Here is a 15000-nt window from a genome sequence, read left to right as displayed (position 1 = left end):
ATTGCTTCCATTCCCTGGGAGGTACATCACTGAACACAACTTTCTTATTGTCTGTACGTACATCTTTGTATGTGTGTACATACAGTAGAGTGATTTCAAACACACAATATTCAGTGTCAAAGCAGAAATATACTACACATACTGTGCATATATCAAAGGCCATAGAAGGCCGCACTTGATGGTCCAGAAGGCCATATGCGGCATTAAGGCCACAGGTTCCCCATCCCTGGCTTAGAACTTCCCAGAAAATACAATTGTTTTACCTAGAATTTCCCAGAAAATACAATTGTTTTACCTAGAACTTCCCAGAAAATACAATTGTTTTGTCTAGAAGTTCCCAGAAAATACAATTGTTTTACCTAGAACTTCCCAGGAAATACAATTGTTTTGTCTAGAACTTCCCAGAAAGTACAATTGTATTACCTAGAACTTCCAAGTAAACAAAATTGTTTTACCTAGAACTTCCCAGGAAATACAATTGTTTTGTCTAGAACTTCCCAGAAAGTACCATTGTTTTACATAGAACTTCCCAGGAAATACAATGGTTTTACCTAGAATTTCACAGAAAATACAATTGTTTTACCTAGAACTTCCCAGAAAATACAATTGTTTTACCTAGAACTTCACAGAAAGTACAATTGTTTTGCCTAGAATTTCCAAGAAAATACAACTGTTTTGCCTAGAATTTCCAAGAAAATACAATTAAGGCCATAGGTTCCCCATCCCTGATCTAGCCCATTCTTTACATATTCTCCTTTGTCCTCATACACCTGACACCACTGAGAATACCAAACAATTCTTCTTCACTCAAGGGGTTAACTACCGCACAGTAATTTTTTCAGAGGGTACTTCCTTCTTGGTAAAGGTAGAAGAGACTCTTTAGCTAAGTTAAGCAGATCTTGAAGAAGGACACTCCCAAATCAAACCATTGTTCTCTAGGGTTAGAGTTCTCTTGCTTGAGGGTACACTCGGGTACACTATTCTGTCTGATTTCTCTTCCTCGTGCTTAGTTAAAAAATTTTTAGTTTATATAGGAAATATTTATTTCAATGATGTTACAGTAATTAAACTATCCTATTTTTCCTTGTTTCCTTTCATCACTGAGATGATAATAATAATAATAATAATAATAATAATAATAATAATAATAATAATAATAATTAATATTATTATTATTAAGTAGCCTTTTTTATGCTTCCAATTATTAACAAGTAGTGTTTTTTGGTTCTAATTATTAATAAGTGAATCTATTAATGCTTTATATTATATCGATAATGAAGTCTTAGAAATGCTAGTTATTTGGCACCAAGTTCTGTATTAAGATTTAATTTCTAGTATATCATCCAAAACATAACAGGACTAGATGTCGGAAAAAATATTAAGGAATAATCATCTAACCTTTAAATTCTTAGACTTTAAATACTTACAAGTACGCATGCTTAAACGGTATATATATATATATATATATATATATAAATAACCCACAATGTATGAAAAAGGAAATTTATTTAGCTTTCGAAGGGACCGTCTTCCTCTTCAGAAAACAAAATAAATATATTTCCTTTTTCATACATTGTGGGTTATTTTCATTTACCATTAATACACGGAAAACTGTGTATTTTAATGTATATATATACATGTGAGAGAGAGAGAGAGAGAGAGAGAGAGAGAGAGAGAGAGAGTTTCGACTGCCCAAAGCACAAGGTGCATAGGGAAAATGGTGGTTAAAAGATTTTGTATCTTAATTAATTGTAAAAAAAAAAATATAATGGCTTCTTTCATATTTTATTAGGTCATCGTCCTCCACCATAATTGATCTAAAGTATTTAATATATTAATATGACGCTCTACAATTCAGATTCCACCACATTAAAATCGTTTCTTCCTTACCAAAGTCTCCCATTTAATTCGTTTTCTCAACGTACATGTTCCTCAAAGAAAACGGATACTCAAAAATTATTTTATAGGGGGTACTTACCCGTCTTGTTTCGATTTCAAGATTGAGCTTGCGAAGTTTTTCCTTCTTGAGCGAATCGCCGAGGACTGGTTCGCACACGAAGTATCGGGAACTTCGAACCCCGTCGTCTCTGCGAAAAAAATAAAAAAAATATATATATATATAGCTGTTATAAAACTTGCTTTAATATTCACGGTCCGGAAAGCCCAATATATATCCAATCAGGATTAGGGATTAACAGACAATGAGACTTAAGTGTTTTACTCTATAATGAATTTAATGGAAAGTGTCTATTAGTTACTAAGAGTTCATTGAAGATTATCAACAGAAGTTACCAAAACGACAGAGAGAGAGAGAGAGAGAGAGAGAGAGAGAGAGAGAGAGAGAGAGAATATAGTTGATAAAACCAAATGACACTAATATACTTGCATATATGCATAAAAAATACCTGTAAGAGTACATTTAATTCAGCCCTTACTATTTAAACTTTTATATGTTTAAGGACAAGGTCGAATCTACCTTACATTTGTAATATCCCAAGTTGGGGGGAACTTATATATCATAAGTATATCTCCAAAGTCAGAATTTAAAACAAACTTTATATAAAAAAAAATTACAGTGAATTATCCATTGAATCTAATATTTTCATACTACATTAAACAAACGATATATGTCAACAAAAATACTTTTTATTTCATTCGTAATCAATAATTCAGTCGATTGCTTAAAATTCTTTTCATAAATAACAAAGTTTTCTTGCTTGAGGGTACACTCGGGCACACTGTTCTGTCTTGTTTCTCTTTCTCTTGTTTTGTTCAAGTTTTTAAAGTTTATATAGGATATATAGGAAATATCTATTTTAATGCTACCCTTCTTAAAATTTTATTTTTCCTTATTTCCTTTCCTCACTGAGCTATTTTCCCTGTTGGAGCTCCTGGGCTTATAGCATCCTGCTTTTCCAACTAGGGTTGTAGCTTAACAAGTAATAATAATAATAATAATAATAATAATAATAATAATAATAATAATAATAATAATAATAATTTGTATAGCCCCTTTCTGCTATATTCTAATTCACTTACTCTGAGGACTTAACATCATCTTTTCCAATAGCTCACTGATACCTTTAACTTTCACTATTCTACAAATATTCAAATCTATATAAATATTCCCTGTTACTATAAATACTCTATACGGTCTGTTAAATTTCTTAATCCTGATGTAGATATTAATCTCTGGCACCATCTTTCAATTAGTTCGTTATGAATGTTGCATAAGATTTTTACTATTCTGACAATCCTTTTCTTTCAGATCTTCCTAGACAGTTCCATCCTGTTCGTAATACTAGGTATGCAGTTAATTCTATTAGCCAGGCCTTCTCCATCATTAGGCTCAATACTACACAGTATTCTAGAAGTTTTATTCATGATGTGATCGAGCTGTGGAATGATCTTCCTAATCAGGTAATTGAATCGGCAGAACTTCAAAAGTTCAAAGTTGTAGTAAATTTCTTTTATGTTGAATAGACTGATATAAGTCTCATTTTATAGTTTATAGATGAAACATGTGTTTTAATGTTGTTAATGTTTTTAAAATGTTTTATTTTAATCGTCCATTATTTCTCATTTAGTTTATCTATTGCCTTCTTTTCCTTACTGGGCTATTTTTCCTACTGGAGCCGTTATGGGGCTCATAGTAATCCTGTTTTTCCAACTAAGTTGTAGCTTAGCTAGTAATAATAACAACAACAACAACAACAACAATAGTAATAATAATAATAATATATCAAAATCCTCCGCATTGTCTCTCTTATTCATTCACCCATACGCTTTCTCTCGGTCTCTCTCCACTTCCGGTTCTTGTAAGTGAGGTTTTCATTGATCGCTTCTATCCATTGATTAAAGCTTCCCTTTATTCTATAACCTTCTGGTCCTTCAAATCCCTTTGTCTTATGGTCGTCCCTTTTCAATCACGTCCGATTTCTTTTATTGGTACAAGTTCAACTTGAAAATACAGCTAACTTTTTTTCTTGGTAACAGACTATATGGAATTTTGTATGTTTTCAACTTATCATATACAAAAGTTTCGAAAACGTCAAGTTACCGAAACTCTTCTAAATATTAATTTCATTAAGATCATATCTACTGCATATTCTTACACACGACATAAAAAAAATAGTTAAGGGCCAGTAAAAAACCTATAGAAAAAATCTACGCGGTTTTTAGACAAAGAAAACTATAAATGGATATAAAAAACAATAAAAAAATTTATACGAATGAGGTCTTCCTCTCGCGAAGGGGATCATATGTTTAGTTCTTGTGAGGTTAGGTTAGGTTAGGTTAGGGAGAGATGTTGATTAAACTGACAAATTTGTGGAACAATCTCCCTAATTGGATAGTTGAATCAGTAGAACTTCAAAAGTTCAAAGTTGCACCAAATATATTTATGGTTGAACAGACTAACATAAGTCTCTCTTTATAGTTTATTTATGAATATCTGTTTTAATGCTGCCACTGTTCTTAAAATATTTTAATTTTCTATATTTTTCATAAGTATATTTATTTCCTTATTTCCTTCCTCCCAGGTTATTTTTTCCTACCACGGAGCCCTTGGCTTATAGCATCCTGCTTTTCCAACTAGGGTTGTGGCTTGGCTAATAATAATAATAATAATAATAATAATAATAATAATATAATAATAATAATAATAATAATAATAAGGGTTGTTGTAGCTTAATTGGTAACATCTCTGCCTGGTGATTGCCAGAGGGAGGTTCGAGTTCAGCTCTAAGTAATATTTCTTGACCAAACAATGGAGGTATTTTTTTCTTTTTTTTAACCAGACACATCACTCTCATCACTCTAGTTACTATAGTAGACAAAAATTCAAGCATTATATTCAAGAGAATATTTACAGTATCTACAAAATGTTAAAGAAAAAAAAAACTTTTATCTAATGTATAGTTCTTAGCAAGATATTTCTTGAGCAAACAATGAGATAATTTCTTTTTCTTTTTTCACAGGACATCACCATTGTCACTGTAGTTACTGTATTATTATTATTATTATTATTATTATTAGTAGTAGTAGTAGTAGTAGTAGTAGTAGTAGTAGTAGTAGTAGTAGTAGTAGTAGTAGTAGCAGCTAAGGTACAACCCTAGTTGGAACTGCAAGGCAAGATGCTATAAACCAAAGGACTCCAACAGGGAAAAATAGCCCAGTGAGGAAAGGAAATAAGGAAATAAATAAACGATATAAGAAGCAATGAATAATTAAAATGAAATATTTGAAAAAAAACAAAAAAACATTAACATTAAAACAGATATTTCATATATAAACTATAAAAAGGACTTATGTCAGCCTGTCCAAGATAAAAAACATTTGCTGCAACTTACGAAGTTCTACTGATTTAACTACCCGATTAGGAAGATCATTCCACAACATGAATAACAATCAAGCATTATATTAAAGGGAATATTTACAAGATCTACAAAAAAGGGAATTAATAAACCCCCCCTTTCTTTATCTCCTGACTCACCTGAGTCTGTCAATCTCCCTCATGATATGTGAACAGGGTGTTGTCGGGTGGCGTCTTGATACAGAGTGACGAGTTCCGGGGGGCGCGTGCCCTCCGTGAAGAGCGACTTCTCTTCGGACTCCTTGTGAGTGAAATGGTCGCGTCTTTCGCTGAAACTCCTCAAGTCACCTTCGGCTGGAAACGAAACAAGATGACAAAATTAGGGATCGTGTAATTTTGTTTAATTGAGATATCAAAAAGAATATATTTTCCTTCTATTGCTGAAAAAATGATGACAAAATATGTGTGTAAGTTTGTTTAATTGACAGATATTAAAAAGAATATATTTTCCTTCTATTGCTGAAAAAATGATGACAAAATATAAGATTGTGTAATTTGTGTTTAATTGACATATATTAAAAAGAATATATTTTCCTGCTATTGCTGAAAAAAATTATGACAAAATTAGGATTGTGTAAGCTTGTTTAATTGAGAGATATTAAAAAGAATATATTTTCCTTCTATTGCTGAAAAAAGTGATGGCCAAATATAAGCGTGTAAGTTTGTTTAATTGACAGATATTAAAAAGAATATATTTTCCTTCTATTGCTGAAAAAGTGATGGCCAAATATAAGCGTGTAAGTTTGTTTAATTGACAGATATTAAAAAGAATATATTTTCCTTCTATTGCTGAAAAAATTATGACAAAATTAGGATCATGTAAGCTTGTTTAATTGACAGATATTTAAAAAGAATATATTTTCCTTCTATTGCTGAAAAAATGATGACAAAATATGTGTGTAAGTTTGTTTAATTGACAAATATTAAAAAGAATATATTTTCCTTCTATTGCTGAAAAAATGATGACAAAATGTAAGTGTGTTTAATTGATAGATATTAAAAAGAACATATTTTCTTTCTATTGCTGAACAAAATTATGACAAACTATAAGTTTGTGTAAGTTTGTTTAATTGACAGATATTATAAAGAATATATTTTCATTCTATTGCTGAAAAAAAGATGACAAAATATAGGTGTGTAAGTTTGTTTAATTGACAGATATTAAAAAGAAGATATTTTCCTTCTATTGCTGAAAAAGTGATGACAAAATATAAGATTGAGTAAGTTTGTTTAATTGACAGATATTAAAAAAGAAGATATTTTCCTTCTATTGCTGAAAAAATGATGACAAAATATTAGTGTGTAAGTTTTGACAGATATTAAAAAGAATATATTTTCCTTCTATTGCTGAAAAAATGATGACAAAATATAAGTGTGTAGGTTTGTTTAATTGACAGATATTAAAAAGAATATATTTTCCTTCTATTGCTGAAAAAATGATGACAAAATATGTGTGTAAGTTTGTTTAATTGACAGATATTAAAAAGAATATATTTTCCTTCTATTGCTGAACAAATGATGACAAAATATAAGTTTGTGTAAGTTTGTTTAATTGACAGATATTAAAAAGAGTATATTTTCCTTCTATTGCTGAACAAATGATGACAAAATATAAGTTTGTGTAGGTTTGTTTAATTGACAGATATTAAAAAGAACATATTTTCCTTCTATTGCAGAAAAAGTGATGGCAAAATATAAGATTGTGTAACTTTGTTTAATTGACAGATATTAAAAAGAATATATTTTCCTTCTATTGCTGAAAAAATGATGACAAAATATAAGTGTGTAAGTTTGTTTAATTGACAGATATTAAAAAGAATATATTTTCCTTTTGTTACTAAAAATAATTAATTAGACTTACATTCAACTGAAGAAAAAAATTATGATAAAATGACTGTGTAAGTTTGTTTAATTGTCAGATATTAAAATGAATATATTTTCCTTTTATTACTAAAATTAATTACAGTCACATTCGGCTGAAAAAGAAAAAAATTATGACAAAATATAAGATTGTGTAAGTTTGTTTAATTGTCAGATATTAAAAGAATATATTTTCCTTTTATTACTAAAAATAATTAATTACACTTACATTCGGCTGAAAAAATTATGACAAAATTAGGATTGTGTAAGTCTGTTTAATTTCAAGATATTAAAAAGAATTTATTTTTATTTTATTATTAATAATTACCTCGTCACCATAAAAAAATGTAAGATTGTTTAAGTTTGTTTAATTGTCAGATATCAAAAAAATATATATTTTTTCCTTTTATTATTAAAAATAGTTAATTAGACTTACATCCGGCTGAAAAAAAATTATGATAAAATGTAAGACTGTAAGTTTGTTTAATTGTCAGATATTAAAAAGAATAAACTAAAAATAATTAATTAGACTCATATTCAACTGAAAAAAAAAATATGATAAAATGTAGGACTGTAAGTTTGTTTAATTGTCAGATATTAAAAGAATATATTTTCCTTTTAATACTAAAAATAATTACAGTCACATTCGGCTGAAAAAGAAAAAAATTATGACAAAATATAAGAATGTGTAAGTTTGTTTAATTGTCAGATACAAAAAAAATATATATTTTCCTTTTATTACTAAAGATAATTAATGAGACTTACATTCGGCAGATAAAAAAATGATGAAAAAATGTAAGATAGTGTAGGTTTGTTTAATTGTCAGATAGAAAGAACATATTTTCCTTTTATTACTAAAAATTATTTAATTCAAGTCACGTTCAGCTGAAGAACAAGGAAGAAAACGATGACAAAGTTTAAGAATGTGTAAGTTTGTTTAATTGTCAGATATTAAAAAGAATACATTTTCCTTCTATTACTAAAATTAATTAATTAGTCACATTCAGCTGAAAAAAAAGAAGACAAAAAGTAAGATTGTGCAAGTTTCTTTAATTGTCAGATATTAAAAAGAATATATTTTCCTTTTATTACTAAAATAATTAATTCAAGTCACATTCAGCTGAAAAAAAAATGAAGAAAAGGATGAAAAAGTTTAAGAATGTGTGAGTTTGTATAATTGTCAAATACTAAAAATATTATTTTCCTTTTATTACCCAAACAAGGAAGTTATATAATCATAATTGCTTTCTGTTAAAATGAAAAGAACAATCAAGAACTTGATTATTAACAAACAATACACACCAATAATGGTAGCCCATGCATATACAAAATAAGATGCAGAAAATACACTTGCCAAAAAAAAAAAAAAAAAATCTGAATGCTGTTTGAAAAACTCAAAATCATTTCCTTTCTAAGAAGAAGTAAGGATCTGGAAGCAAGCAATATGGAAATGTACCTCATTGAAACATCAATTGGATGCTCTTGGCTATTTTCTAGTAAATAAGTTTATCAAAGGAAAAATCTACCTAAATAAATAAGAAAGCTGTTTACTTTGATAGTTCCCTCCCTAAACCCCCCCCCCCCCCCCCACCCGAATACAAAGCAAACCCAATTAATTAGTGGATATATAAGCTGGCAACCAAAACATGGAGCAATCTAGTTCAATACAACAGAGAATTAGTGAAGGAAAGGAACCAATTTCTGTTTTGTCTATTCAAATCTTCTATCATTTTTTGCAATTCTTCCCATGATTCATTGAACAATACTATGTGATTTGTAAAAATTATTACGGACCCCTAATATCTCTCTCTCTCTCTCTCTCTCTCTCTCTCTCTCTCTCTCTCTCTCTCTCTCCTCTCTCTCCTCTCTCTCTCTCTCTCTCTCTCTCTCTCTCTCAATGACTAATGCAATGACGAAATCTAGAACACATCCTCCTTCCAGTTAGAACAACGGCAGTATTATGTACACCGATGAAATCACACATACAAACACACGCACACACACAGACACACTCCACATCACCCCCAGTAGTGTCATAATGATGTCTTGATAATGTTCCCTTGTGATTCAGAAGCAATGGAGAACATCCCTTCCACGCAACATCCCACCAACGAACATCGGAGTAACAACGCCCACGTTCATCACGCCCATCCCACCTGGCTTTCCACCCCCACCCCACACCCCCAACGGACATAGATCACCGTAACTAATATCACCAGTGTCATTAATACCAAGGTCTCATATAGACCTTGATTAACACATTAACACCAAGGTCTAAGACACTGAATGCAAGCAGTCTTTTCTCTGTATTCACTTATAAGACATACCAGGGCAGTTTTTCTTTGCTATAATGGTACCAAATATGTGCAGTAGGGAATACTGGCTTAAAAGTTAATATCATGAAAATTGGATGCATAATAAAACTGGAACAATTACGAGTTCTTTTATGAGATACCGAGGCAGATTATTTTTACTATAATGGTATCAAATATGCGCAGTAGGGAATACTGGCTTAAAAATTAATATCATGAACATTGGGTGCATAATAAAACTGAAACAATCTTGAATTCTTTTATAAGTATACCTTCATTTCATGCCATGAATGTATACAAATGCATAATTTCCAATTTAAAAAGGCAGTGTAATAAAATACCACACAATTACATAAAGAAGAAGTATAGTGTTAAATATCATATACTGTGTATATATATATATATATATATATATATATATATATATATATATATATATATATATATATATGTATGTATATATATATACATATTTATATATCCACACACAAACACACACACACATATACATACATACATACATATATATATATATATATATATATATATATATATATATACATATATATATGCATAAACATATATAAATATATATACATACATATATATATATATATATATATATATGTATGTATGTGTATCATCCAATCACTCAATATACATAAATGTAAACCCCAAATAAAATTGTAAATATCAAAACAAAACGCTTTATGAGTACAAGCATTACCAATCCTTTAATATCAGTAATCTTTGATTCTTACAAGACAAAAAAAAATAAGAATTTTACGAAATTTTAAATTTCTTCACCCTCTACGTTTCATAAAGTTTACTTTCCAAAAAAGAAAAAAAAATTAATAAATTTATAATTTCATAAAGTTTACCTTCCAAAAAAAAAAGAAAACAACAAAAATATAATAACATTATTTCAAGCGCAGTCAATGGGAAAGGTTATGCAAATAAAGTAAGATAAGAGGCACTGGGGAAGACAAATGTGTAGTGCTTAAGCCCTAACCCACTTTCCTGAATGCAATATTAACCAAATAAAAAGAAAATAAACGGGGCTAATTGCCCAGCTAGGTACAGAATATATTGGTATATTTAATACAATAAATATATTTGATAATTATTGATATGAACTAATAAAATCGTATTCGTCACATATTCAATAATTTCATCTTGAAAATTTTGTCCCACCATAAGTTTTATTTGTACTGTTTTATAATAAATATATATATATATATATATATATATATATATATATATATATATATGTAAAAATATATATATACATATATATACATATATATATATATATATATATATATATATATATATATATATATATATATGTGTGTGTATGTATGTCTGTATGGTGCCAGTTCTCCTTAAACGGGGTGGCTTCCGAGGAAAATGAACACACCTGTTACTATCACATTAACTGGTAAACTGGTAAATTGTGGAGGATTCCCTGTGTAGCAAAAATTCCCCAATACCAGTAACTTCAGACACCTACACAGAGATCACCATCAGCACATCGAAAACCAGTATAAAAATGTCTTCACTGTCCACATTCAGCACAAAATCATCTGATAGGAGCAACCGTTTTACACTAATTGAAATTACTTTTCCTTATATCAGACCTTTTCTATCGTATCACTTCATACCAGCAGATGTTAACCAGCAATGGAAACGAGACTGACGCCTTCCTCAAACGCAATTTCAATGCAAACTAGTTACTCCTTAATTTGGAAAAAAAAGAAGAAGAAGAAGAAGAAGAAGAAGAAGAAGAAGAAGAGGAAGTTTAAATCTAAGTTTGTGGGGCAACAGACATAACAGTGAATGTTGTAACAGCACTTGTAAATGTAGAGTGCAAATGTTCAGTGAATGAAAGAAAGGGAGGAAGTTTTAAAGATTTAGAGACAGCTCATGAATGGCAGATGCAAGGGACAGTGCCATTGCTCTATCAAGCAGGACAATAGTCACTCGTGAATGGCAGAGGCAAGGGACAGTGACATTGCTCTATCAAGCAGGACAATAGTCACTCGTGAATGGCAGAGGCAAGGGACAGTGACATTGCCCTATCAAGCAGGACAATAGTCACTCGTGAATGGCAGAGGCAAGGGACAGTGACATTGCCCTAGCAAGCAGGACAATAGTCACTCGTGAATGGCAGAGGCAAGGGACAGTGACATTGCTCTATCAAGCAGGACAATAGTCACTCGTGAATGGCAGAGGCAAGGGACAGTGACATTGCTCTATCAAGCAGGACAATAGTCACTCGTGAATGGCAGAGGCAAGGGACAGTGACATTGCCCTATCAAGCAGGACAATAGTCACTCGTGAATGGCAGAGGCAAGGGACAGTGACATTGCCCTAGCAAGCAGGACAATACTCTAGAGACTGACTACATATACGTATGATCAGCGCCAAGGCCCCCTTTCCACCCAAGCTACGACCAAGGAGGGCCAGACAGTGATGCTGATGACCTATCAAATGGACCTATAAGCTCTCCCAAACACCCCTCCCCCCTCCCTTAGCTAACAAGGCAAACGAGGGGTAATTTAAACATAATTCAAGCTCCAGTGTGTTTCATTTCTCACTGGGTACTGTATGTTAAAATAAAACTGCTAAATATCTGCTTTTGTTTTGTTTGATTGCAGTGTATTTCTCTGTATTTATATAATAACTATAACTTGTCCGCTCCGATTAAATCATTATCCTGAATTTTGGCTTTTAAGAGAAAAACTCATCTTGGGAAGCATGTTACTGGGCGCCTTTGCTTACTTGGCAACGAGACTTTTTTTTATTCTAAAAAAGTAAGGATATCCGGAACGTATGATAATAATAATAATAATAATAATAATAATAATAATAATAATAATAATCATCATCAGTTTAATATTTTTATTATTATTATCAATAATAATAATAATAATAATAATAATAATAATAATAATCATCATTTTAATATTTTTATTATTATTATTATTATCAATAATAATAATAATAATAATAATAATAATAATAATAACAATAATAATAATAATAACATTAATAATAATATTATTAATAACAACAATAATGGTACACTATTCAAAGTTTCATATTTTCCTGTAATACTATTTATATTCCATCTTTTTTACACTTTTTGAATAGTTAAATGAAATATATTCCAAAATAACAAACTAAATAATAAATACCTTTCCTTTCTCATCAAAATTGCTAAACCGAACATAAGATAAATACAATATCCTTCTGCCAAAGTTCTCTTGCTTGAGGGTACACTCGGGCACACTATTCTATCTTCTTTCTCTTCCTCTTGTTTTGTTAAAGTTTATTTATTTTGACGTCCTTACTCTTAAAATGTTTAATTTTTCCTTGTTTCCTTTCCTCACTGGGCTATTTCCCCTGTTGGAGCCCCTGGGCATCTAGCATTCTGCTTTTTCAACTAGGGTTGTAGGTTATCAATTCATAATGATAATAATAATAATAATAATAAAGGGAAGATTCACAGAAGAAATATCAGACCATCTTTCTATGGAGAATAATGAAGAATCCAGTCTCCTATATCTTCAACATTTCCATTTCTCTAGAGAACAATGAATTCTCAACAGTCGTAAGAAGAATACGCACTGAATAAGCATTCGAATAAAGATAGGATCGCAAACTAAACTAACACTCGGGGAAAAAATGCAAAAATGCATCAGACGAGTTAAATTTGCATTCAAACGCTGAATTTAATATGCATTCAAACACTGAATTCAAAATGCATTCAGAAGTTGAATTCAATATGCATTCAAACGCTGAATTCTATATGCATTCAAAAGTTGAATTCAATATGCATTCAAACGCTGAATTCAATATGCATTCAAACACTGAATTCAATATGCATTCAAAACGTTGAATTCAATATGCATTCAAACGCTGAATTCAATTTGCACTCAAACGTTGAATTCAAAATGCATTCAAACACTGAATTCAAAATGCAGTCAAAACGTTGAATTCACTTACGGCCAAAAGTACAGCGCCCTGTTCCCGCTAAACCTCTGATCAGAACTGAGGCACTAAGATTATGATGGCCTCTTAGCAGGAGAGAGAGAGAGAGAGAGAGAGAGAGAGAGAGAGAGAGAGAGAGAGAGAGAGAGAGAGAGCTTCTAGGAGAGGAGGGGAGAGGTAAGAGGTAAAAGATGAGAGAGAGGGAGAGAGAAGAGGGAGGGAGAAGAACGATAAAGCACTCGGCACGGGCCAAAGAGAAGCCTTACTCACGCCTTATAGTCCAACCCTACTCATGAGACAAGGAACATAAAACCCCTTGAGGGCAACATGATATGCCCAAGCGCCCTCTTTTGGCATATATACAGTCACAGACATACGTACATACAGCACACACAAACACCAAAAAAAGAAAAAAAAAAAGGGGGGGGGGGAGTAATATTACTTTTTGCATTTATCTACATTAAAAAGACTATGCATTGTAAAGTGGAAACTGTAATTTTGATTAATAAAGACATTAACTATATAAATATATACATATATTGAAATACACAATTTTTCCGTGTATATATGATAAAAAGAAATAAACCCACAATTTATGAAAAAATTAGATTTATTTTTAGCTTTCGAAGGGACCATCTCCCTCCCTCTTCAGAAAACTGAAGAGGAAGGGAGATGGTCTCTTCGAAAACCCAACATAAATCTCACTTTTTTATAAATTGTAGGTTTATTATATATATATATATATATATATATATATATATATATATATATATATATATATATATATATATATAGTGGTTGCTATTTACTTTGATTAAAATCACGAGTGTCAGTGACATATACTCATTCATATATATATATATATATATATATATATATATATATATATATATATATATATATATATATATACACGCTTATCATTTATACAAAAAAACATTAGTTCCTCAACAGTATGTCGACCGCCTCACAAACACTTCGCCACTAAAGTCAGTTTTCTTTTACTAGTTATGCTCATGATAGCGACAGATAATTCATTAATATCCAATTCATTATAACAGGGTCAACATACTCCAATGGCGTTGTATATAAGGGCGACTATCCTAATATGAATTAGAAAATTTTGGTCCTAATAAAGGTTAGGTTACGTACATGGAAGACAGTGGCTTAACCCTCTCAGTGCCAGTGGTTATATATATATATATATATATATATATATATATATATATATATATATATATATATATATATATATATATATGTATATAGAAATAAATTTCTACCTCATACTTGGGATCGAACGCTAGCCCCTTCTAATGAAAGGCCAGCGTTCGATCCCAAGTATGAGGTAGAAATTTATTTCTATTTGAACACGATGTTGTGTTGATATTCATCCATATATATATATATATATATATATATATATATATATATATATATATATAGATATATTTCTTT

The 15000-nt window shown here is 30.5% G+C and overlaps 1 protein-coding gene across 1 annotated transcript in view; it reads right to left on the bottom strand.

Annotated features, from left to right (window-relative positions):
* LOC137642789 (uncharacterized) overlaps positions 1–15000 on the bottom strand; it is a 601025-nt gene that overhangs the window by 266270 nt on the left and 319755 nt on the right. The window contains 3 exon segments of the mRNA XM_068375642.1: positions 1979–2087; positions 5495–5535; positions 5538–5668. Coding sequence (XP_068231743.1) covers positions 1979–2087; positions 5495–5535; positions 5538–5668 — 281 coding nt within the window.

This window comes from Palaemon carinicauda, chromosome 6 (assembly GCF_036898095.1).
Source record: "Palaemon carinicauda isolate YSFRI2023 chromosome 6, ASM3689809v2, whole genome shotgun sequence".
In the NCBI taxonomy this organism is placed as follows: domain Eukaryota; kingdom Metazoa; phylum Arthropoda; class Malacostraca; order Decapoda; family Palaemonidae; genus Palaemon; species Palaemon carinicauda.
The sequence above is the reverse complement of the archived record's forward strand: the minus strand, read 5'-3'. Positions and strand labels throughout refer to the sequence as shown.